The 26878-nt window shown below is 40.6% G+C and overlaps 3 protein-coding genes across 3 annotated transcripts in view; 1 reads left to right on the forward strand and 2 right to left on the reverse strand.

Annotated features, from left to right (window-relative positions):
• The first annotated feature begins 4012 nt into the window (after positions 1-4012).
• On the forward strand, positions 4013-4652 carry gpha2 (glycoprotein hormone subunit alpha 2). Its single transcript, XM_026353431.1, has 3 exons — positions 4013-4085; positions 4197-4381; positions 4548-4652. The coding sequence occupies exons 1-3, from the start codon at positions 4013-4015 to the stop codon at positions 4650-4652; spliced, it is 363 nt and encodes a 120-aa protein (XP_026209216.1).
• A 1550-nt stretch (positions 4653-6202) lies between these two features.
• Positions 6203-7978, reverse strand: LOC113157598 (glycoprotein hormone beta-5-like). The gene is made up of 3 exons (XM_026353174.1): positions 7916-7978; positions 6981-7182; positions 6203-6574 (listed from the first exon to the last, which is right to left on the reverse strand). Exons 2-3 carry the CDS (start codon positions 7179-7181, stop codon positions 6386-6388), a joined length of 390 nt encoding a protein of 129 aa, XP_026208959.1. The 5' UTR covers position 7182; positions 7916-7978; the 3' UTR covers positions 6203-6385.
• A 976-nt stretch (positions 7979-8954) lies between these two features.
• The window catches only part of ppp2r5b (protein phosphatase 2, regulatory subunit B', beta), a 35273-nt gene continuing 17349 nt past the window's right edge, over positions 8955-26878 (reverse strand). The window contains exons 3-13 of the mRNA XM_026353343.1: positions 26303-26404; positions 25363-25455; positions 25017-25147; positions 23909-23968; positions 19728-19836; positions 16170-16223; positions 15032-15082; positions 14657-14776; positions 14312-14439; positions 13625-13726; positions 8955-12789 (exon numbers count right to left, since the gene is read on the reverse strand). Coding sequence (XP_026209128.1) covers positions 12561-12789; positions 13625-13726; positions 14312-14439; positions 14657-14776; positions 15032-15082; positions 16170-16223; positions 19728-19836; positions 23909-23968; positions 25017-25147; positions 25363-25455; positions 26303-26404 — 1179 coding nt within the window. The 3' untranslated portion in view covers positions 8955-12560. The remainder of the gene's footprint in view (positions 12790-13624; positions 13727-14311; positions 14440-14656; positions 14777-15031; positions 15083-16169; positions 16224-19727; positions 19837-23908; positions 23969-25016; positions 25148-25362; positions 25456-26302; positions 26405-26878) is intronic.

Below are 26878 nucleotides of genomic sequence, written 5' to 3' on the forward strand. Positions count from 1 at the left end.
CACACTAATAGTTTGTGTGTTTGTGTGTGTGTGTGTAAGGGTGGGTGTGGGTGTGCGGGTGGGGGGTTAAGCACTGATGTCACACATTCTGTTTTCCATTGACATAACCAGACTGGGAATGTTTGGGGTAGAGGGGCCATAAGATGATAATTGTGTTTTCCTTAGAAGGCACATGAGTGTGTGTGTGTGTGTGTGTGTGTGTGTGTGTGTGTGTGTGTGTGTGTGTGTGTGTGTGTGTGTGTGTGTGTGTGTGTGTTGCAGCACTGGAAGCCCATCCAGCATCTATCCTGCATTAGCAACACAGCAAACACTGAACCCGGTTCCTTAAATGTTTGAATTGAACTGAGCTGTTTATCTTTCTCATACTGTCAGTAAATGTGTGTTTACAGAAAAAGCTGCATTAAAATCCTAGTTCCTAAAAAGCTAAACGCGGTTTTAATAATCCTCACTAGAGCAGAGGGAGAGTTTAAAAGATAAAGTTACCACCAATGTCCATAAATGCTATGAATAGACCGAAAATTAATAGTTTGTTAGTCTTGAAGTATTTTTTTTTTTTTTTTTTGCCTAAGCTGAAATTCTTTCTTTCTTTTCTTTTTTTTAAAGGCTAAAATGTCTTAAAATCAGCTTGTAGAATAAGCAGTTACTGCATTAGCTGGGGGCATTTTTCCCCACTCGGCATTAAGACACATTTAGCGCTCTAATGAGTGTATGTGGGATAAACTACAGTGTGTGTTCACGAAGGAAGCGGGTGTCACTGTGGGGCTCACAGATGTGTTTTTAATGATAATGTACAAGACAGTGGAACTGGATAACATACAGAAATGATGAATTAATTAATATCAAGTTTTGAGCACACAAGGATAAATTAGTTGTATGTTGTGTGACAGTAAGTTTTAACAAGACAAAAGTCCACAGCAGCACCCTTTGTCTTTTAGAACAGACACCGTCCAACCAAAAACATAAACTGAAATGAGGATAGTTAATGCACAAAGACGCAGGGACTGAACCGAAGCACAGCAAGTAAAACAAAATGTGTGTTTGAAGCCCTCAGGGACTCACCTCACCTCCTGCTGTAATCTGACTGACTATAGAGGATGAAACAGATGGATGATTTGTTTGGCTCCTAAAATGTAGCGGCTTAATAATGTCAGTGATGTCACGCACAGTGCCTCAGTGGGTATTATAGTGATTCCCAACTCAGCATAAAATCTCCAGGAAGCCATGGAAAAACTCACTGAAGGACTAAGAACACCGAAGTAGCCTCGGGAGGGGAGCTAAGCTACCCCGCCACCCTCTCCTCAGATTCCTGGGTGACTGATCCAGGGAGTAAGACATTTGTTCCTTCACCCCTGAAACCCAGTCTAGCAGAGAGCCACCAAAAGAACAAAGCAAAACCACTGTGCGTCTTTGTAGGCACTCTTAAACAGCGACCAGTGGTCTGATGTGGCGGTTTGAGAACTTTGTGACATGGGTCTGAAGCTTCAGGTACCTGCAAAAATCAGACAAATCATCTAAGAGTCTATTTAAAGAACCCGATGGGGTTTGAAGAGGGTGGTTGCTAAGCTGACTTCCTCCCTTTAGGACAAAGAAGAAGAGAAGCACAGCCCAGATTCCCTAAATATACCCATTATGTGCCACACACACACACACACACACACACAGTTGACCCAAACCCACAATATCTTTTGACCCTGCCCTGCCCTTCCTCCTGCAGCCGCAAATGGAAAACCCAGACACACTCTGTATTAATGTGTGCGTGTGTGTGTGTGTGTGTGTGAGGGCTCCCGTTCAGTTCAGCCTAATAGTTGACTTGCATTTGTATCAACTGGCAACTGAGGCCTTGACTATTATTTGTTAGACTTGCCTGGTGTGCTTTTATGTGAGCGTGTGTGTGTGTGTGTGTGCGTCTCCATGCATGTGTGTGATGTAAAGCTGTGTGCGCTCTCACTATTGTGGCGGTGCGTTGATGGAAAACCTATCTAGTTTTCCTCTGTGTCACAGCGGCGGTCCCCCTAAAGGTTTAAAACGCAGCGCAAGGGATGGGGAGGGTGCAGGGACGCAGAGATGTGAACACGCTCCAGGAGAACAGCTTGTTAACAAAGAAGTTCTGGGCGACTTCGATATTAATAATAATTCATATTCATATATATCAGGTGTTTTGGCTGCACAGGTGGAAGGAGTGAGGATATAAGAGAGAGGAGGACCTGTAGAAAAGAAAACCAAAAAGGCAGCTCTCTAATTGTGGGTGTGTCCACAGCTATAAGCGCCTTCGCTCTTACCTGTGTTACTTATATGCCTGCATGAGGCTCAGAACAGACACACTGACACACACCTGTCAGCCGACACACCTGCCCTGCACTCGAGAAGCTGCATTCTCCGCTCTACTGCTACAGGTAAGACCCGAGTTTTGTGACTGCTTTTGCCACTTCGTTGTGCATTTTAGTGGTTCTTCATTCAGATATAGTTGGAATTAAATTAAGTGGACACGCATTTAGTGCCCTTCGTTGTTTTAAACTACTTTGCATCACTAATTGTGCAGATGTTTGTTTGCTGTCACCGATTTTTACAGTAAAATGCTGCAATTTGTGTGTTTGGATGAATTTAGATGATGCGTTTAGCAAAACTATGCATTATTATATTATTATAATGTTAAAAGCATCATGGGGTGAGGTTATATTAAAAATTACACACTACTGGCACAACTCAGTATGAAGTTAAGTCGTTAAGAATCAGAGGTTCAGGTTCTTGGCAATTACTTTTTATTTGTTATATCAACTGCAAATTCCCGGTCAGTAACTCAGCAATTAAAAGTTGGTCCTTTTAGCAGGGGTGAGTGAGCCAGAGGTCTGAAGGTAGTTTAAAAAAACTCATCCAGCACTTTTATGAATTTATTGCACAAACGTTGCATGAACCTAAATCGTGGTGCAGTAGGTTACAACACACAACTGATGTATGAATAAGTACCTTCTACACGTTATTATTTCTACAGGCAGCACTGATATTAATGTTTCTGACAAGGTGTTTATGTGAATGGAGCATTGTAACGAGCACTTCAAGGACCTTAACTTTTCCAGGGTGTTCCAGGCAGTTTCAGGGGTCTTGAATGGCAGCCCCCCCCCCCATCCTGCTATCATTTCCAAAGTGGTGTGTTACAACCCACTTTCCTCAAAGACAAACCGATCCTTCAGGCGTGGAAACCACACACAGGAGGAAAAAAGCTGGTCATTTCCCCTGGCCCACCAGCTGACACGGGGTCAATAGCCTCACACACACACACGCATAGACACACACACACACACAGTTGTGAGACGTTAATTTGCTCATATAACAGCATTAATGGCGTCCAGAGGGGCCATCCACCATCACCAGTGGTCATGATTCCACCAATTTTAGAGGGCAAAGGTCAGGATCACCCAATTCTCAGGAAAACATGACTGTAGTGTTTACACACGTGTTAGAGAGAGTGTGTGTGTGTGTGTGTGTCAGGAGGAAACACGTGCACATGCATCCATGGACACTCACTCTAGATCGCGAATGCATGCTTGCACATACGGCTCACTGCCTCTCTTTTATTCATGTCGTGGCCGCGGCGCTGTGTCACGGGTTCAGCTACGCGTTCATGTCAGTCTGAGCCAAACTTGTGTACCGTACGTACCTGTGTCAGCAGGTAGCTGTTAAATGAGGGAGATCGAAAAGATAGAGGCAGCATTGTTTTTATTCACATTAGCTGTGGCACACAGGCAGGCGCAGAGGGTGGGAAACCACCTCGGTGGAGGAGGGGGCTCAGGGCAGGGCTTTGACTTGAGGGGAACGCGCAGCAGCTTTTTGTTTGTTATTAAATGTCTAAAAAAATATTTCATACAACTTTTTAAAAAGTGGAAATTGTTTTGCTGAAAATCTCTTAAAACAAACTGAACCATTGTGACTTTGGGGTTCTGTTTGGGCCCTTCAGGCTGCCATCCTGATGTCACTGTGCTTGACCTCACATCTCTGCCTGCTGGTCCTACCAGTGATGTCACTCTTGTTGCTCTTCTCTCCTATTGGTTGGAGCTACGATGCCCTGACCCCAGGCTGTCACCTATACCGTGAGTTTTATTATTCTTTTTATAATAGCTCATCCAGTTGAGTCTCATCAAGGTGTCGCAGTAATTTTATACTTTTCTATAAACCAAACACTTATTTCACCTCCCCTCCAGCCTTCAACGTGTCCATCCGCAGTGATCGACGCGGCACGTGTAAAGGCACCCACCTGGTCTACGCCTGCGTGGGCTACTGCGAGTCGAGCGCCTTCCCGTCCAGATACTCTGTGCTGGTGGCCTCCAACTTCACCCACAACATCACCTCTGCTTCACGGTGCTGCACCATCAGCAAGGACGCCAAGGTGAGGAGAGCGAGGTCTGAGAGGCAGCGGTCTTTTTAAAAGTTCCCCTGTGGTTCCCCATGACAGAGAAGTTTAAAGTTTAATACTGGTACTTTCCAAATCAGAACCATAGGAGACAACTGGAATGAATGTTGACAGGTGTTCATGTGCTGTGGTCTCCCCTCAGGTCAAAGTGCGGCTGGACTGTCCCCGAGGTCGCCATCATGACGAAATAGAGATCCTGACAGCTAAAGCGTGTCGCTGTGACATGTGCCGCAAGTCCCGCTACTAACACATCAAGACGGTTAGCTGCTTATCAAATGTTCATCAGGGATAACACCAGATGTAGTCAGTTAAACTGTAAGGTGGAGTTTCAGTGACTATCCCATAACTATCGCTTTTCTGCCTATACTGCTTTAAACCTTAAAGAGAAACCAAACTAACAGACAGTGTTAAACTGATAAAAGGCGTCTTCTGCCATGTTGTGGTCTAAACCACGGTTTCCTCAAAAAAAAAAAGAAGAAGAAGACTTGTGGAAACACTGAGGTAGAGCGAAACCTGCTCTCAGTACTTTACAGTATAATACTGAAATGAGAAATTCAGACTTCTTCGTGTGTTTGGCTGTGTTTCGTGCGTTGCGTTTGTCTGCATGTTTCTTTGTGTGTGAGGGAGGATCTTATAGAAAACTTGATGTAACACACATTCACACATTCTGTCGTGCAAACCGAACCTTTTTATACTTTTGCTTTGAAGCTTGACATTGTAAGCAGCTGGAACTAAAAAGTACCAATCATTCACACTGAGTCAGTAAGTACGCACAGATGTCAGGACTGGAACCAATCAGCCAGTCAACTGACTGAAAATGACTTTTGCATTTAAATAAATTAAATAAATTAAAAATATTTTCAACTATTGGCATCAACACAAAGATGATACAGGATCAACAAGTTGTTTCATTCTTTGCAATAACCACTAAATACAGACGAGAGACTAAAGAATGTACAAAATTTATTTATATTTATGGATCTGAGCTGAAAAAACATTTTGTAAATAATATCTATTGATGAAATCTACGAATGTTGAAAATGTCGAAATGACAAGTGAAAGAATGCACTGTACAGTTTGTTCAATAAATTTCTATCCTGCAACTGTAAAGTGGTTTGTGTGGACACTTTTTGTCTCTCTCGTATTCCTTCACTTCAACCCACACCTCTAACTCCTACATGAACCCTGCCCTTAACCCGATGAGACTTGAAATCAATCCACTGCGCTCCACCCTGCCCTCGCTCTCCCTGCTCCGTCACACTCTGCACAGCTGTTTGTCAAATCACAATAAATAAGAAGCTGCAAAACATATTAATCAAGCAGAAATCATTCAAATTATCTGACTAGGTAAATTTGTGAGCGTCAATCAAAGATATTTTTAGAAGTGACTGTCTCCACACTGCTATCATCGACACCACTTCACTTTCACATAAGTTAGGGAGCATATTTCTACCAAGAAATACTTGAAAACAAGTTCTATGCTGTAACTTTAAACCAAGTTTAAGACTTTTATTTAATCATTTACATTGTGAGTATTTTATGTTCTATAAAGTGAGTTCCTGTAGTGACTGATTTTACCCTACATCAAATTGTCTGTTATTATAGCGTGTTGACAATGAAGAGTGAAGCCAAATATTGCTATGCACATGTTAATGTTAAGATACAGCAGCTGATAGTGGGACTGAATTAACCCTTACATGACAGTTTGTTTGATTTGTTGTTTGATTTGTGAAATTCAGTACTGGTAACATCACGGCAATTAATGACAAAACACTTTATCTGAAATGTATTTGTTGCTTTCTTTATTTAAATCATTTACACCATCACACACAGTCTTCATTTTTAGGTAACTAGTATCCTTCTCTGAGGATTTCTCTGTTATTGGGTAGAAAGCTTATGTACAAAGAGTTTCTGTTCGAACATCTTGACTTCATCATTTTAATCAGTATCATTCATACGAGGAAACACCCGGCGACACTGTCAGAAGGTCTCACACTCAGTGTCCAGTGTGGAGCAGATTTCACATTCGCAGCGCAGAGCCACTGGGTAGTGGTAAAGAGGGGAGACATTAGACCGGCAGCCTGGCAGCCGGGCGGTCATGTAGCGGATATGACTGTACATACACACCCGGTGGTATCTTTCGATGTAAGGGGGGTCTGGAACAGGTCTCTGCAGGATTCACATGTAAAGAAACACAATGAACCAAATCCATCTACCCAGAAAGACCATGACATGTGGTAAAAAAAAAAAACACAGTAAGGCAACTGATTCGTTTACCATGTTGATTAAACTCTAACATTAACTTTCTGTTGTAAGGATGATTCAGTTCTGTTGCTGACTCAGCTCATTCTCTCCTCTTAAGAGTTGTGTGAGGTGACATTTAACCCCTACACACCAGAACAAGCTCAGTCAAAAGGTCAGTAACCTTCCCAATTTAGACATTCAATGACATATGGGTCATTCATCATTTATCTGATGTTACACAATTCCAGTGTTATGGAAGCTTCCAGAAATAGCGACACTGGTTTTGATGATGTCACTGCCACTCTCCTGTGTGTCTGTTTATCAGTGTTACCTCCCAGGTGCGGCATCGCCCCCAGCAGGCCTCCGTGGTGATGCGCAGTCCCTTACAGCCAGACTTCTGGGCCACAAAGGAGAACTCTCGCAACGCGCAGCCTCGGAAATCGCGGAGCGGGGTCGTCATGGTAACACACACCACGGCTGCCCTGGCAACCAGGAGGAGGAGGAGGGAGAGGAACAGCGGATGGAGATACATGCTGTGCAAATAAAAGGAAATTTGGTTGAAGTTATTATGTCCATTGTTCATCAGCTACAAACCTCACACCTGCCTGCACGTGATACAGCTATAAAGGTATAAAGATATACAAATGATAAAGGAAAAATTTTGATATGTTTACACTACTAGTAAAAAAAACATCCTATCAGCCTATTAAGCAAAACTCAGTAAGTTGTTGGACCTAATACTAACTCAGTTCCTCTCTATTGAGAACCTTTTGCTAATACTTCACATCTATAGGAGAGGGTGATTAGCTATAGTAGTGTTACACAACACACAACTCCCTCTACTGTCTGTTTTAGTCAATAACAACACTGCCCTGTTTATCCAAAAATATTTCTTATCGTAGGTTAAAAGTCCAAAGTTTCATTCAACACAAAAGTAAACATTTCTAAATGACGCTACAGTGACTTTATTCTGCTGGTATTTTGTCCTCTTGTCAAAATCACAATCAAGAGCATTTTTTTTTAACAATAACTGTTCAATAATTCAAGGTTTTTGAGCAAACCACTTAAAACTGTACTAAAACTAGCAAAAGCACCTCAACTCAGCAGAATGCTTGAGTGCACGCAGACTGTGAAACTATAACTAACTACGGTTCTGTGTGTATGCTTTTTTATAACTATAGCAATTCAGTCTCTTAAAAATGTCAATGCTAAGTAAATACACGGTATTGTATAATGAATGTTTTAGAGAAAAACAAATCCTCTCACCTGCTCGTGTGAAGATTAAGCAGAGATTGGAGCTGCTGGACTGCTGTGTCTGTGTCTCTCTGCCTGGACAGCAACCAGTGAATGGAACTAATCTGTCCTTGTTGTTGTTTTTAGGAAGGCCATTAGGGCGGACGGACACTCTGACATCATAGCAATTACAATGAAATGCCATTAGAGACCCCAAGCCAGAAATAATGGAGACTCCCTGGAAAAAACTGATGCTTGTCTATGTTTTGTTAACTTCATCTTGTATCTATCTGTGTGTGTGAGAACAGTACTTTATCCAACTTTGGTCTACTGGGGGGTCAGTATACAAGTCTGACAAAAAAGATTTTATCGGAGTAATTTAAAACCCTGTAAATGTTCCAAGAGTTGCTCATTGATTTCGACAAGATATGAAACTTAACTGAAGTCTCTCAGAAACTACATCATCAGAAGAACACTTGCAAAAATTTAAAGTAGTACTGTACTTGTTGTTCTTGTGTTGTGCAGTCTTATAAATACACGATGAGAGATTAAAGCTGCATTAATTTACCTTTTGGTCACTTGAGGGAAAGAAAAACAAACATAAACGAAACACAGCGTTACCACACATATGAGTAGATATATGTGGAATAAGATTAGCTTTTATACTATACTGTACTGTACTGTACAGTAGTGGTTTATTGCCAATAAAAGTTGCTTCACTGCAACAGGAAATAACGTTTTATAACAATATAGTTCAAGAGACCAAAATACAAAGCAAGGTGCTAAAAGAGGCTAAAAGGCTAAGCTGCTACATTGGCTGCCAATTCCCTGTGAATCCTCCACTACAAGTGACAACAGTCACATTACAAAGATTATTTTAACAAAATGGTAATATAACATATATTAATTAGTGCAGCTTTAATGTGCATATGCATGACTTTCCTACCGATCAAGTATTAAAGACAGGAGGCAAAAGAAGTGACACAAAAAAAAAACGGCACAGACTCACAGAGTGTTTTCTCAAAGTGAAGTTTCATTTTTAGCACATAGGTTTTTTTCTCCATTCTACATCCCCTGTAATGTTACGTACAGTAGTATGCCTCTCTACATTCAAACCACCCCACCCCCACCCCCACTGTTGTGTTGGTCCCCAAAATATACATCTTCTTCTTCTGCATCATCTTTATCATCCTCTCTAAGGTTTTTCTTCAACACAACAAACACAGACCATTGGGCAGTGCAAATCTAGAAATTCAGTGAAATTGCTACGAAATTCGGTTGTAAGTTTCGGTACTGTTGCTCTGACTTATTGCCATTCTATCATGTCTAACTATGTCTTTTCTTTCCTCTTTCTTTCTCCTCCTCTGTTTTTTTTTTATCTTCCCTGGCTGATTTCATCAAATCCTTTCACGCCTCCCCTCTGATTTAAAGCATTTGTTACAGTTTGGCCACATGGACATGGCCACAGAGAGGACATGTGACTGTGAATGAAACCAGCGTCTGGTGGCTGTCTGCGAGGCGACACCACAGCTCTCTACAAACACGCTCCCTTCTCTCACTTCCTGTTCTGGAGCAGATCTGGAATGAACGACAGGATTCTGGAATTGAGGAACATTACTGATGGGTACCAGTGAGAACTCTAGAATAGTGGGAGCTGGGGTTCCATTACCCCCCGAGTCAGCTAAGTGACAGACAATAACAATCAAGAGGGTTTGTGAGTAAGCTAGCCAAAACAAAAATCATAAAGGAAGCTGGGTTTTATGACACTTAGGTCAAGTTTAGTCTCTTTCCAGTTGTGTTTTTGAGTTTTACTTGCCTGAATCAAAACAAAGTTTGAACACTGACTTTTTTCTTTTGTACATTATTTGTAATTGAAGAAACAACGGCGAATCAGGTGTGATGGCAGCCTGAAGGCATCTGCACAAACAAAAACATAAAGCGGACCACTGTTCGAAGTGATAAATCACTCATTAACACAGTAGCTCGATTTGACCTCAAATGCCTATCTGATAGGTGCAAGTCAAATGGATTTCAAAACCCTGTTAACCCAGGCAAGATTCGAGGTGAGTGTTTTGAGAAAACTGCTGGTCTGAAGGACTTTTGAATGTTTGGTTACGAAGCAGCGGACAGGTAGCTCTGCGTCTCAAGCGTCAAAGAAACAATCAATTTGTTTTACGATACATTCGGATTCAAACCCTGTCCTTCAGAAAGGAGAGAAGGAGAGAGAGAGAAAAAGAAGCAAAGAAAGAACAGGTTTCCCTCGTTCTCTGTCACTCTATCTACACATCTCCTGCTCACCGATCACTCACTTGATTCACACCGACACACACACTCACACTCACACACACACACACACACACACACACACACACTTGCACACTCACACATACACAACCTGACCATCATCTTCAAATAAGGTTACAGTTCCTGATCAAATACAAAATAAATAGCATCAGTATCAGTTTTCCACAAAATGAACAAGATCATACAAAAACCAAGAAAATAACATAATTACAAAGCAAAATTATTTTTCATCAAATAAATTTACACAGAAAGTACCTTTAAGACAATGTGAATATCAAGGACGCAACAGGATTAAAAACAAGAGTGGAGGGTAAACAGAGTTCCCGTTTAACCCCCCTAAAAAACACAGAATATCCTGAAAGAATGAAAATATTGCTAAAATATTTTTTTTCTGTTTTTTTTTTCCACCCTCTCTATTCCATCACTCTATCATAATGATCAGACAAGAATGAAAAGATTTTTGTTGGTTCACACAGAGAAAAGTAATCGTCATGGTCGCCATCTAGCAGCATCGGGTCTGCTGAGCCTAAAGGAACAGACACTCTGGGTTCAGAAATCCAACTGGATTACTATGGTTTTCTTTTGGTTTGAAATACTTGTGGTGCACTTCATTCATCATCCAGTAAAATCTGAGTAGCGTGGGGGATTTCTGGTTTAGGTGATTAATATTTGGTTGCTTGCTGCAGAATGCTGAATTAAATTTCATAAAATACAACCTAGACAAATTTTTAACCAAATTATTTCCCCCCAAAAAATCACAAAGCAATTACAGAAGAGCATTCCCTAGAAAGCGCAAATGTATACAATGCTAACGTTAAAGTATGAAAAAAAAAATTAGCCTGGCAAATGTTTTAGATGGTGATTCTTGCTAATTACCAATGAGTAGTAATTGTTTGCACACTTCATGGCGTAGTTTCTTGCCCAGTATGTTTGGAGGATTTAAAAGGTTGAGCCACGAAGGGGCACCCTAGAGCCTAATCATCCCTGACCGACTTCAAGATTTCGTCCTTGTGATCTTCCGCCTTTGCACAACATAAACAGAAACCATGACACAGAATAATGTTGAGATAACGGCAGAGAAAACACACAGTAATGCGCTTTGAACATGGAATGTTTTTTGGATTTCTATAAAATACCCCTAAAATCCATCCACGGCATGACAAACAAAAGAATTTCAAAATAAAAGAAAAACCACTTCCAATCCAGTTCAATGCTCCCTCTTTAAGGTCTGTTAAAGGGGAATTCCGCTGAATTTCAGCACTCACATTATGGCCTCATACAGTCAACGTGATGTGAATTCAGAATTCAAGTCATCCTTCCCCTTTATGGTATCTGCTACACTAGTGTTTCTCCCATAATACACTACAGAAATATCCAGAGACATATGTATATATATATAAAAACAGTATCATCATCATCATCATCATCATCAGTAGTACTTAGAGTAGAGTAGTAGTAGTTAAGTAACAAGTAAGAAGAAGGAACATTATTGTACTTTATATCATTATACTCATCTTCATCAGTGGTTATTTAACCTTGAGAGACTTTAGGCTCATCCTTTGGTGGAACCCGACAGAATGGGAGAGGAGTTAGTGCCAAAACCAGCAGTGTGAATGAGTATGTATGTGTCTGTGTGTTTATATGAAATATTGTGGTGCATTAATCAGTTGAGGGTGTGTGAGATTTGTTTGACCTGGATACACTCTGTAGCTTTGTCTTCTCATATTTACATTACATATGTCACTGCATATATGTGTGTGTGTGTTTGTGTCTGTGTGTGTGAGTGAGGCTTTGTGGGTCTGGTCTGTGTGGCAATAGTCTTGGGACATTTGTGTGAAATTGCTTCTTTTGCGTATTAATGTATTGTGCTATCCACACATGAAATAAGCATCTCTGACCAAAAGATTAATGCGAGGCCACGGTACAAATTCAGTTGCTTATATGTTAAGACAAGTTCGACACGTGAAAACTTGGATAGTGTTGCACCAAAAGAGAATTTTTATCTCTTACATTGAGGCTGATTTGAAGCAGGCCAGCTACCAGCTGTAGGTACTGACCTGCAGTTTAATAAATTAGCTGTTATTTAGCCTGCACTTTAGGACAATATTCATCTTCTGATCTGCAACATAATGTGTGTACAGCAAAAAATGAACCAGTTTCACACAACTCTGTCAGGAAAAAGGTACATTTTTTACCTTGGATCACTAAGTGTGAGTATTTTTTTAAATAAAAAGCTACCCCTAGGTGATACAAGATAAAAAAAACAGAAGGTTTGTTTTCTACCTTTTTCTGTCTCCCTTCACTATCGCCATAAAATTCACGTCTTCTCCCTGACCCCTAACCCCTGTGTTATGCAATCTCTGTGAAGCACCACCTAGGTGGCGCTTTCCCCAGCACCAGAGGAGGCTCCGCTGGGTTTCAGCTCCGGCTGGTCGGACTGAGTTGTCTGCGGGGACGAGGGGGTCGACAGGTCCCCTCTCTCTCCTCGCTCCTGCAGGTTGCGCTGGTTCCTGGCAGCCTCTGTGAGCATCTGCATCCGACGATCCTGGTATTCTTCCAGGCCTCGCCAGAGCTCCGCGCGCTCCCTCTCTCGCTTCAGCTCCCTGGAGACACAGGATGGTGGGAGAAAAAGAGACAGAAAGAGAAAAAGACAGAAAAGAGAGAGGGAACCCGTGAGCAAGTTAATGATGCATCCGCTGACTCGAAGGCAACACATTTATGTTTCTCTCCCTAGTTGAGCAGAGGTTATAGTGGTTGTAAAGACAAGGGAAGTGAGAAACAGAGGATAATGGAGAGAAATAAAATGGATTTATAAACTTTACGATTCTTATTACAGCCCTTCAAATTTCTTAAAACGGCAAGACAAGAACATCAGTCTCAGTCTCATGTTTTTAGCCTTTTTGTGGCATGAAGAAGCCTACCTGTCTCTGTCTTACTGTGACTTTTTGGGGATGCTTCGTGGCATGTTCACCACATATATGTATGTGTTTGATTAGCTTCTTCTTCCATAAGTCAGCACTTCTTCACAGGCTTGGTTCAGTTTTCAGGCATAATAATGCTGCCTGGTAGGAGACCATGCCTGAAAGGCTAAGGTCAGGGAACCAAAGTCTCTTGTGTGCAATCAACGGCACAGATTATGTGAAACACTGTAACTATACACTATATTTTTTAGTAGGTATGTGGTAAATCCTCCTGCCCAGAGGTGGGTTCAGTATATGCCACATACCTGAGTTTACACACCAGAGAGTCCAAAACCTGTACTCTCACTGAATCATGATGTCAGCCGTGTTCACAGGATGACCTAAGTGACACATACTTATGATAATGGAACAAATACCGTCTAAAACATGACTTAAGAGCTTTCTGTTTCTTCCTCTTGTTGTCATCGTTGTATCCAGTGACACAAACACACACACAAAGAGGGTGAGTCACACTCACTTCTGTTTCTCCACTTTGTAGGAGGCAGTGAGGTCATCAAACAGCTTGCTGTTCATCTCCATGAAGGTCTTCAGCACGTTGTAGATCAGAGACACGATGGTCCTGGAGGAGCAGAGATAGAACGTAATCAATCTGGCCATGGGACTATGGGTGAGGAGGCTGAGCAAGTGCATGTCTTGTCCAAATAATAATACTTGGGTCATTCATGTGTCCCTGGAGGGTTAGTGATCTAATTGTACATTTATCTCACTGCTGGGAAATAAGAGTTTTGTAACAGCTGTTAGGCTAAACGATAATCTTCTCAACTACTACCAGTGAAATTAATCAGTGTAGCATTTTGAAGTACGTTTTTCAATTTTTATGTTACTTTAAACTTCCCTTCCTTTTATCAGGCAATGGTAAGGAAATAATCTGGCACGACATTACAAGGTGGCCTATATGTTAATGTATCAGTAATAATAATGTTATAAGAAGTCCCCCTGACTGGACAGAAGACAAACTGAGAGCACCTTAAAATGTTTAAGGTGACAATTTTCTATCCAAATAGTGATAGAGCTCCAGGGTATATGTGTGTGTGTGTGTGTGTGTGTGTGTGTGTGTGTGTGTGTGTGTGTGTGTGTGTGTGTGTGTGTGTGTGTGTGTGTGTGTGTGTGTGTGTGTGTGTGTGTGTTCATGTGTGCCACTGACTGGTTCCAGTGCTCCTTGGAGACTCTGTACAGGGTGGCGAACACCAGCGGCAGGATGACTTGACAGTTTTCCTCAATCAGACTGAGGATGTATTCATTGTTCCAGAAGTAAAGAGCCCGCTCGGCTACCTAAAACACAAACATACACACAAAGAGCAGATATGGATTTTATTCATCAAAGATGAGCAGCATTCTCTTAGAAAAGAAGATATAAATCAAAATATCCAATCAACATATTTCTCCTTGAGCAGAGTTTTGTCTACAAAACACAGTAAATATGTTGTTAAATAAGTTTTAATGCTGTGGTGAGTCAATCTGTTTTTAGATTAATCCAAAATTGTGTCACCTGAAAGTGAGGGCTGGAGATACAAGCTGCGATCTGTTTGAAGAGTGGCTCCTGAACCCGGATGAACTGAGACGGCTCAATCACATCCAGGATCTCCTCAATCTCCCCGAGGAACATCACCTGAATACACAGACACACCTTTATACAACACATGAAAGGCAGAGAAGCCATTCACACAGCTTCCACTGTTAAATAAAACATGTTCCCAGCTTTGACTGTTCAGTAAGAATCAGAAACTGAGATACACAAAATACAGAAGTCCAACAAGAATAACAAATATTCAAGTCACACGAGAAAATGTATCAGCTGCTTGTCGTCATTGACGAACGAGAGCAACACAGAAATATTAGTTCTTTTTATTCTCAGCCGTCTCACCTCTTTCTGCGTGCAGGTTTTAGGCCAGTATTTGAGCAGCCCCCTGATGATCTGCAGAGAAAATATTAGTTGCATTCATATTAATGAACATTGCAGGTTTTAGCCCAGCTAACTGGCTAAAATCCAGGCGGTATGGTAGTGTCTCCATTCATTTTTATGTTGCTGTCATGGCACTCATCTCATTTTATTGTATTAAAAAAGCAAGTTATAGCAACTACTAATGAGTGACAATAGCAACAATGATTTCACTTAATAACTCCACACCAGTGAGTGCAGCATTTACATTAATATTAGTATAAGCATTAATTTAGCTTATATAATTCTTTGCTTCCCATGTTACCCTTGCTGTGCTGCATGTGCGTGTCACTTTGGATAAAAGTGCTTAAATAACTAAATGTAAATTTGGATTTTTTGTCCATGTGATAGAATGTCCAATGTTAACTCTCATTTAAAGGTGCACTTTGTAAGATTTAGTGACACCTGGCAGTGGGGTCACAGATTTTAACCACCTTCATACCCCTCTCTCCTACCTTTTCAAGCCTGAGAGAGTCTGTAGTGGCCACCAGTGGCAATATGTCAAATGATCAGGTCACTATTGATAGCCCCATATTTAGAAATTGAATTTATTTTATCTATTTATTTATATAGCTATTTCTCATGCTAATACAAGCTAACATTAGCAAAGTATTGGGCAAAAGCTGCTTTATTCTAAGAGTTTTGTCCAGTTTCAAGCTAGCATAAGCAAGATGCATATCATTTCATCTGTTTGCAGAGTCAAAGACCTGATAGTCCACCCAATAAACTTATCAAGTTTACAGAGCATTGCAACATGACGGCCTTTGTAAAGGAAACTTGTACCATGTTCATTTAAAAAGCTGCAGCATCCTGTGGAGTAAATGTGAGCCAAAATAGTGTCAAGGGTTCTGAAATCAATGTGTTTAAAGGTGCCAAAATGCTGGTGATTGAGTGTGTTCATCTTTTACATCAACAATTACTGTTTTGTGCAGCTTTAAAACTTACAGTGAACTTGTGTGTGATTGTAAAAGAAAAGGTAAAAATTACAAAAATAAGAACCAATGTTTAACAAAACAACTTTGATTTGATTAGCAGAATAGTGAGGTCATAAAACCAGTCTTACATATTCAGTGACCGTCGCATCTTTCTCCATAAACTGCACCACACAGTAGGCCAGCTGTAAGGACAGAGGAGACACGGTTAGGACACACACTCATCACACTTACACAAAACCACACGTTCCCCGATGCTGTCAAGGAGACAATGGGGATCTCAGCACTTATCCCCGAGGATTACAACCGTTCGGAAAAGATCGGAAAGACAAGTTTTCCAGAGGGGAGATGTGTGTGTCACAGGGATGTACCAGTGTGTGTGTGTGTGTGTGTGTCCTTCGACATCAGCTCTCACCTCCTCTTATATGACCTGCAATCATTCCCTATTATTCACCAAATGTGTGAGCACGTGTGTGTGTGTGTGTGCATATGTGTGCACTTGTGTGTTTTGTGGTTGCCCCTTTCCACCCAGACCGGTTGCCGTGGCGAGCGTGCACCGTGGCGACGGAGACTGTGTGTGAGTGTGTTTACTTCGGAAGGAGTGATGTCACACACATAAAGTCCCTTAAGGGCAATGTGAGATAGAGTTTAGACCTCTTGTCTCTGCCGCTTTTCTCTTCTGTTCTGTTTATACCTTTGCCTTGTTCACATTGTTACTGTACTGATCCATTTTACAACACACAGATAAATATGTTCAAATGTCAATGAAATAATTGTGTTTTTGTACAAATTTATAGTTAGAGTTAGCAAAGGCTGTGTACTGTCACATGGCGGATTGTTTGTAGGACACATCTGTTCGTTCTTTGTTTCTTTCTTTGTCTCTCTCTTGACCTGTACCTCCTTTGTCTATCTCTGCGTCTGTCTGGGTTTCACATCCTTCACAGCTTTCATCTTCCAGTCCTTTTGTCTTTCTTACAGTGCACCTTTCAGGTTTACCTTCTCCTCTCAGTCCATCCCCAGTTTTTATGTCGTGTAACTCACACCACAACATGGTTACAGAGGGAGAGAGAAAGAGGGAGCGGAAGCTATAAAAAGGGGCAGGTGAAAGAAAAGGATGTCAAGCTTTAATAAAAAGAAAAGCAGGGAAAAAGCAGGCATTAAGATGAAGGTGCAGAGAGGTCAATCTGTTTAAAGTATTAGGGAGGCATTAAAGAGATGGTATGGAGTAAATATGATGTTGGATTCTGTTGTCAGGCCGAGCTTTGTGTGGGTAGAAGGCCATTGTTAGGCTAAGGATTATGGATTTTGTTGCCTTTTTAAAGCTGAGGTTTTACCAATAATGATCTGTCAAGGTGGGACGCTCTATTTTTGGGGATGAGCTTGCCTGTGAATTTGTTACGACTTCAACGTCAAAAAATAACCTTTCGTGCTTTGTATTATTCTGTTATATATAAGCATACTCGCAATCTTTAAATCAAATTAGAATTTGAATTCGCCTCACTTTATGTATTTAACTACGGGAGCACATCGTAGCCTCTGTGTAGACAAAGAAATTCTTGTATATTTTAAAATTAGCAATTTAAGTTGATTTATGTTCCTTTAAAACATTAAATATTTGGAAGAAGCACCTTTAATTGGCTACTTAGGTACGTAGCTTAATTTAAAAATAAGTAGCTATAATTAGCTACTTAGCTTAGCGAGCCATTTGTCCCCTTTGTGCCGTAATCACAAATGGGACTGTGCAGCAGCTTAAAACGTTATCCCTGAAGTGGTGTGGCCAACACATTGGTTAACACTAATGTTTGTGCTGCGTTTGCAAAATAACAAAATTCAATTTCTCCTTTTAATTAGTTACTGTGCAACACCATATGTACACAAGTCAAAAAAGATACAGATATTGTCCCTGCTCTTTCAGTCTGCCTCGCTCTCATTATCATCTTATTAGTTATTACTCACCTCAATCATCAGATCAGTTTTACCTGTGCACCAGCCTACCTTTAGAAGTCCCCCTCTGTCAACACCACCTTGCCAGTTTGTTTGTTTCATTAGTCTTGCAGCCTGTGTGTTTCCTGTTCGTTCGTTGTGTGTTCCTGGACTGACCTACCTTGCTTCCTCTCTTGGATCTTTCCATGCTCTTTTATTCACCTGCGCGTTTTGCATTGATTTTTGGTTATTATTTTGTCTTTGCCTCGTGTTCTTTTGTTTCCACCGTGTTTTTGGTTGTTCCTTTGCTCTAGATTTTTGTTATCACTAAAACCTTATTTAACCTCTTTGTGTCCGGCATTATTGGGTCCCCTTGTGAGTGAAACCTCACATTTGTAACAAATATATTTACTATATATATACTTGGTTTATTATATTTGGTTTCTTAATGATTCATTTTTATTTTTACAATGCATTCCCTCTTTGGAAACCTACTGTAAGATTATTGTTAGTACTTAAACCATGCTGAGGCTAAACACTATGAATGCTGTGTGACATGAATATAAATGAGAAAATGTCCACAGACTACAAGAAAAGATTAAAATATATTTCACAGTCTTCACAAACCTTTACGATGATAACATTAAAAGGCGCTGCTGGTCTATTATATTTAGATATTTACATGTTTAGATCCTGAACTAGGTCACGCCTGCACAGCTACACACTGAGCGCATCCCTCCTGTCCACTAGCACAGTTTCCCCTGTGACCCTGTCAAACTAAGTGTGTGTTTGAGTGTGTGAATAATGTATGTGTGTGAACCACAGGGAGAGAGACGGAGAGGAGAAATGTAGGGCATGTTGATGCTGAGACCCAAAGTACACACACACACACACCTGAAACCAGTTTGCGCAGAACAAACAGAACCTTCTGCATAAATCAAATAATGTGTGACACAAACAAAATGCACAGGCACAAACATGTACAGAAGACCAGCTTCCACCAGTGTCATCAAATATAAGCCAAACACACATACCCTTACATCAAAGCACAGACACACAGCACAGACTGTGTAATTCAAAGTTGAGTGCGTCTCTCTGCAGCTTTATCTGTGACTACACTCTGCCTCCTAGTGGTGTGTGTGACCCACTGCAGGAGCCCTTATCTACCGTCGATGTGTTGTACTCAACAGCTTGGTTTTGAGAGATACTCATTTGATCCCTGTGTTTAAGAATAGAATAGAATTACATTACTGATCAATCTGATTTGAGATGACCGCTTTAGGCACTAACTGTTGCATTAAAAAAAAAGATGCTCACTGAAACTACGTCCTTCAAATTACTGCCAGGCTGAGAGAAATAGTAAAGCATCCAACAGAGCCAATCAGATTTTGTAGCGGGTACAGCAAATCTGTAAAACTTGCAAATTACAAATCCAACTGGAGTTAATTTAGCTTACCAATAACTAAATATACAGTTTCACAGTTTCTGTGACATTCGCACCTTCGCAAACACATTCCAAATAATTATATTATATTGCTGGTGCCAAATATCAGAAAGTAGTACCATATTGCCCTTAAAAACTCATATTAACACACTTAAAGAAGCAGTTGTAAAGGGCACATTTGTCTCTGCATGTTGATTTGGAATAAAAGTACATGTAAGCAACACTGTCTCTCTGTCGATGCATCAAACACATAGTGTATAGGTCTTAATGTCAGGAGGGCCAGTTGGGAATGCTGTCCTGTGTGCAGGATTATGTCACTCACCTGTGCGTGGAAGATGGAAAGGGACTTTGCCGTGTGTAGCGGGATGAGGACCCGGACCAGGAACTGCTTATGTTCGGCCTTTAGAGGCAGAGCAAAGCCGTTTATGATGCTGGGGGAGAGAAGTAAGTGATCTAGATTAGCGATAGGCTACATTCACATTACCTGCTGAAGTTAATCCGATCATCAATATAAAACGTTACAAACTCTTGATCTCCTACAGGGCTCCACAGATCCGTATCCTCTGTAGTGAAGTATAAATATATATGTATATTACATGTGTGTGAGCTCCTGCAGTCGTCTGTGTGGTGAAGTCTATTCTCGTACTGAGTCCATTTCCAAGCGACTGGACAAATGCGTGGTCTCCTCCTGTTCACTACTCCACTGACTGACATAATCACAGTTCAGCCTACAGTCAGAAAAGTAAAGCAGCAGGAAAGTGGGAACTAAACTTGGAAAGTATCACACTTATTTAGCAGCACTCTGAGCTGTTTGTCAGTTTGTGTCACTCGGTCCACCTGTCTGTCCATCTACCTTCGTTTTCTCCAGCAGCATCTTTACATGATAACAGATCATTCCCTCAATAGTATCTCCCTCCTGCTGTTCCTCTAATCTGTCTTTCTGCCTCTCTGTCATCATTTCTCTCAACACCTCTGTCGTCTTCCTCTCTCTTGCTCTCTTTCTGTACAATGCATCCTCTCTCACCCATCCCTCTTTCCCTCTCTGTGTGTGTGGGAGGAGCTATAAATACCTCTGTTACCACCAACATGAATACAAACCTCTCTCTCTCCCCTCCTGGTTTCCCTCCTCCCTCTTTCCTCCACTTCTGACTCACTCATCCTCCCTCTATCTCCATGTAACCCTTCGTCTTTCATCCCTCCATTCATCCCTCTTTTCTCACCTCCGCCTTTTTCTATTAACCCGTAATTCCCAAACCTCAAAAGTCATTGTGCACTTTTGATCTCACTTTTTGATCATAAATAGTTGACATGGTGATGTTGAGTTAGAAAAAGCCTCGTTATGTAAGAAACCCTTGTGTCCCTAAATTTCCTATTTGTCTATGTATAACATCAGTAACGATTATTTAAAGGTATTTGTTTGTTATTCATGTAGGATAATGAAAGACAAAGACAGAGGGGGCACGAGAATGCCCTTGAGCGGAATTAGTATTTATTGAGTCTAATAGGCAACTGATTTATGTTTTTCTTGTCTTCAGTTTCGTTTTGTTTATTTATCCTGCTTCTGTCTGCCTCTTCGTGTCCTCAATCTCGCAGCACTGTCAACATGTGTCTGTTTATGTAGCAGAGGTATTAGTCTTGTCACTGCTAGTTCTGTTGTAGGACACCTGAGCCGGAAGTGATAAAGGTCTGTCCGAGAAAGAAAACAAATCAACCCACATACAAGATCTATTCTCTATGCTCCCTCAGCATGTTGATTGCTATCAACTAAGCTGACTACTGTAAGACGTTTAGCTAGTTAGGTTGTCATGTAGCTTGGATTCACCCTGTCACCGTTCTGTCCTGTGAGTGTGTTCTTCTGCCTCCTGTCAGTTCCCTGGCCAACCACCAGATGTCCTCGACTCTTTCCCTTTCCCTCATCCTCACACTTGTCCTGCAGCGCCTAATGGCTCAGACTGGATTCCCACAGCCACTTCTCTACTAATCAGTACCCTAGTACATATGCAGACTAGTTATTCTTTGTCCCTGCTGATGCTTTTTTTTCTCTTTGAACATCTAACCGAAATGAAACTTGTTTTAACTGCCTGATTTTCAACTCCTTACTCTTCAGATTTCACCTGTCCCTTATAAGGTGCTTCTATGAGAACCTGCTTGCCTGTTAATGACCACAGACCATACCCTGACTTTGCCTACTGTTTCCCCCCCCCCCCCCCCCCCCCCGTGTTCTGTTACTTGGACTGTAAGTACCTGTTTGCTGGTTTCACTGATTCTGCCTGGTTGTCGAACCATGACTAACAACATTACTGACTATGCTGCCAAGAAAGAGAGGTAGCCAAGAAAGTACCTATCTCGCTGCCTCGAGGGAAAAATAAGGTCTTTAAGACAAGAGACACTCTACTATGCTGCTTTTCGATGTTGAAGAGACCTCTGACAATTAAAAGCCATGAAGCCAGATATCAAACACACTTTGCTCAGACAGACAGGATGAGCTCTGTTGCTGCAGTTCAGGTGGGCAATCTGTTTTCCACGGACATTCAGCTACTTTGCTCGTTTGCACATTATTGCTGTTGTTTGGACATTAGCTACTGCAGCTGAAGGCTGTAGAGAGAGAGTGGTGGAGATCGTGTGGCTCTGAACATTACCATGCACTCTAGAGCAGCAGTAACAATAGTTAGCTGACCCTGTGAGCTCTGATTCAGTCACAAGTTTCCTCCGTGTTCAGTAGCTAGTAGCTCTGGAGCAGGGGTGTATTTATATGGTTGTTGGCAAATATCATTAATCTTTCATGAGAATCAAGGACTACACTTTTAAGGCAAGGCAGCAAGGTTAATATTGATATTTTAATCTTACAAAGAAAACAGCAAATGTTTCCCACAATGTTCATTTTGCATACAGGGGTTGCAAGGAAAACAAACTAGGTAATGTCAATAGTTTGCTCCGTCCCTCATTTTTCCTCTCTGTCTCTTTCTTTTTATTATTGCTCTCTTTATGCTCTTGTTCTTATTGATTTGTTTATATCCTCAGGCAGAGAGCAAAACATGTTTGTTTATCCGTTTGGCTTCCTTCCTTGCTCTCCCTACGTTTCCATTGCCCTGTATACCTCTTACTGGTCTCAGAGACAAAGCAACCAACTACAACCTCTGAGTCATCTCTCATTTATGTCTTTAACCACCCCTGTGATGTCTCTGTCTTCTTCCTGCCACCCCATCCACTTTTAGTCATTTCCCCTGCTTCTTCATCCTTCAGTTCTCATTTCACTGGGCTGTGCAAATTTGTATTTAGCTGATATGAATGTTTAACATGATCATCGTGGTATGGTAGTGCTTTGTCGTCACTTTTCATAGTTGTGTGTAGTAACACACTAGGTTGTCAGCTAGGTCTACTGGTATACTGCATGTACAGTATGCAGACGCATGACTGTGTCTATCTGCAATTCAGTGTTATTCTAAATGTTCACAGGCCATATATACTATGAAGGCAAAAAAAGTATTTTAACCTTTTGAAATTTCCTGGTTTTCTGCATTAATTTGTCATAAAATATAATCTGATCTTCATTTAAGTCAAAAGTATTAAAAATATGATGTGCCTAAATTGACTCTGACTTGGCCACTTCCAAAGGAACATTCTGTTATTGCCCTTTAGCATAAACTTGTACATAAACTTCTACAGAGTTTCAGCTGATACATACAGACATTCTCACATTATCCTGAAGGATTTTTTGATACACTTGGGAATTCATCTTCCCCCCAATCACTGCCAGCTGGTCAGGCCCTGATGCAGCAAAGCAGGCCCAAATCATGATGTTTTCTCCACCATACTTTACAGTTAGGAATATGTTTTCTGTCTGGGAATATGCAAACTTCAGGCGTGCAGCAATGTTCTTTTTAGTAATTAGCTGCTTCCTTCGTGGTGTCCTAGCATAGTCACCCTGTTAGTTCAAAAGTCCCAAAGTGTCTCCATTTATAGATTGTTTACCTTAGAAAAATGTAGACTGGTGAATTTTCAAGTCTTCAACATCACTTTGTATCCCTTTCCAGCTTTTTATTTAAATCAACATTTCTTGAACGTAGATCCTCTAAAAGCTTCTTTTGGAGAGACATGGCTCACATAAGCACATCTTTTCTTGTGTGGATCAAACTAAAAAGGTTTGAGTGGTTTCTGTTAGTTGAAGTACCTTTACTCTACACCACCAAACTAATTTTCTTAACAAGACTCCAGGTCCAGTATGCTAGCACTTGTCTACAGTTCTTTATTCCAAGGGTTCACATTCTTTTTTTCACTCGCACTATGAGGTTTTTATGGTTGTTCTCAGTAAAGACGTGAAAGAGCACAATTTTTGTGTTATTATTTTAGGCACCTTATATTTAATACGCTTGACTTAGATGAAGACCAGATAACGTTTTATGACAAATTAATGCAGAAAGGTTCACATACTTTTTCTTGCTATACCTTCCTCCAGAGTAGGACAAATTGCTCCAAAATGTGTTTGTGCTAATATGAACATACCTGCCAAGGATTTCCAGCAGCTCTGCAACCCCATTGAAGTGCTCAGTTTCATATATGAACCTGAAACAAAAAGAAAATGAATTAAAGCAATGCATCAATAGATCACGGAAATGTTTCTGGATCAACAAACATAAAAGAAACAAAGAGAAGAACTTTGAATAGAAAAAGTCAAAATCATTGTTTTAGTCCTGACAAATACAGCATCTATACATTCCTGACTTTCCTAAAGAATTTATCATTTCCCTGAAACCTCCTCTGTGGAAGACACCTGTAATGTCTGTGATGCTATCACATGAGAGAGGAATGAGAGGAACAACAAGTTTTCCAACAGCTGAACCAGATATGTGCTCATATCCTATTATGTAGCTGTCAGCTGGGGCAGAAACAGAGCTGTCCCATGTTGGCGCTTCAGCTGCAACTGGTGAAAGTTTGGCCATGGCAGCATTCATGTTAGTAGCTGTTAGCCGTTCAATCAATGATGTGAGGACATCTGTCACTATGCAGTGACTTAGCTCTGCAGCATTATGAAACATGGCTGTCAATGAGTGTTTTCATGACCAATGTGCACAATCATGCATTAATTCAATTCAATTCAATTCAATTTTATTTGTATAGCGCCAATTTACAACAGAAGTTATCTCAAGGCACTTTACAGTGTAAGGTTTAAGACCTTACAGAAAATATTTATACAAAAAAATTATAGAGAAAACCCAACAATCCCATTAGAGCAAGCTTTAGGCAACAGTGGAGAGGAAAAACTCTCGTATGCATTAGTGCATACTACTGTATACTTTCTATTCTTAGCCTAACAACAAATTTAAAAAGCAACATGCAGCATTTGGTGTTTCTTGGTATTAAGGCTCCTTTTTAAAATTAACCCCTGTGCTTCCTGGTGCACGTTTTTTGTTTTTGCCAAATTTATTTTGGCAAATGAAAAAGGAACTTAAATTAACAAACCATAAATTACTTTCTGAGTTTCTACTACATTTCTAGCTTCTACTTTCGGTTGTTTTTGTACTAATGTCAGATTGATACAGTACATGATAAAAAGTTCTAAATAGCTCATTTAAATCCTGTGAGTTAGAATTAGGCAAATTGCAGCTTGTACCTGAGGAAGATGTTGTTGATCTGTTTACGGATGTAGGCTCGGAGGCCCAGTAGTTTTCCATAGACACGGTGCAAGATGGTCTTGAGGTACTCCCTCTCCCTGGGGTCTTCACTGTCAAACAGCTCCAGAAGCTGCACGTACATAATTACAGACATCAAATACAACATGTTTGTATCTATGCACATTTTTCCCTATAATTTCTAAAATAAAGCAAATAAGTTGTAGGACAAGGACTGTGCCTATAAGTCAAACCTAGAAACCATATTTTAGGAGCACCTGGAGTGTACGTATAGGATGTGAGGATTTCAGAAGCATCTCGTTAGTTAGAAAATGGAGTGAAGATTACCTGCAGGACAAACTTTTGGTCGACATAGCGTTTGGCCATGGAGGGCTGGAAATCTGGGCTCTCCAGGAAACGCAGAAAGAACTCGTACACCAGCTGAGAGTGACACAAACAACAAAATACGTATTTAGTTTTTATCAATGCATCATCTTAAATTACATTTTCCCAATGGGAAGTATCAATTATTGTTTTTATTATTATTACGTGAAATAATGCTACTTAAATCTTTCAAATAAGGTAAGAACTTCCTTTCTTTTTATGAGTGAGATGACAAGATTAACATCGATCACGCTTAGACAGTGATGTCTCATAAAATGTGACTTAAGTTTAGAGACAGTAATATTTTATACCAAAATATTGGTAAGGGAAAATAATCTCTTCATAAGACTGTTTCAATTTCACACTTCCATTTTTACTCATCTATCTCCTGAAGGTGCAGAAGTGACTGTACACCACACCCAAATGTCATCTGGGCAAACCTCACAAGACTAATTACAGTTGTCTCTGCTAGAGCGTCATTGTGTGATTCATGCTGACAAATGTACGTTTTGGCCTAAAATTTAGCTTCAAACAGCAGCTTTAACTGATCTAAAGGATCTCAGGCTGAGGTACAGTATGTTTATGCGCACATAAGTGCTGACCGCTGCAGTCAAAGCAACACCTGGTGGGAGTTGTGAGTGTTATGGCTTTGTCCGCCCATTGGCTCTTACATAATATATAGTAGAACCCATTTTTCATGGCACATCCTGACATTACATTGTGTTTAATTACATCACAGCAATTCCCAGACAGTTTTTTGGTAAAAAAAAAGATAGTGTCAACATATTTTGCTGAACATATCCTTTTTCCTTTTTTACCTCTGCAGGAAAAACACACCGCATTATATAAACTGTCAGAATATAGTTCATCTCAATTTCTGTGTGTCTAATTTGTAGGTGTGTACCTGCAGATGAGGCCAAGAGGCTTCCAGTGTTGGCTCATCTTCCTCGGGGTCAAACTCTGGATTCTCGCTGGGTGGGAGAGTCCGGAAGATATTTACAGAGATCTGCAAAGACCACATGAAGTCATAAAATTGACATTTTTATAGGAAAAAACATGTTCCTTGACTTCACCATCATTGTGACACTGTTGTTGACAGTTAACAGGTCACCTGTTTGAGGAGCTCTGTGTCACTACAACAATGTGCTTTAAAGGATAGATCTGAAATGAGTACTTGATGTTGGAAAACAATAAACTTAAAATGGTGGGTCGCACACAACTGAAGCAAATAATGCAAGATGTAAATGTAATAGATACAACATCGATGTGCGTTGGGTTGGTGGCAGTATTGCACCACTATATCAGATGAAAACTGGCCAGTCGAAAGAGAAAACTGTTGCATCAGGAAATAACATGAGGTGTGGTCTTCAGTATCTGCTTTCAGTTTTCATGTTGTCATGGAAAATAGCATCAGCTATTTGTCAGCCATATTGGACGCTGTGTTATAAAAACCAATGATGAAGTAATGAAACTTGCTGCT

This window comes from Anabas testudineus, chromosome 18 (genome assembly GCF_900324465.2).
Source record: "Anabas testudineus chromosome 18, fAnaTes1.2, whole genome shotgun sequence".
In the NCBI taxonomy this organism is placed as follows: Eukaryota; Metazoa; Chordata; class Actinopteri; order Anabantiformes; family Anabantidae; genus Anabas; species Anabas testudineus.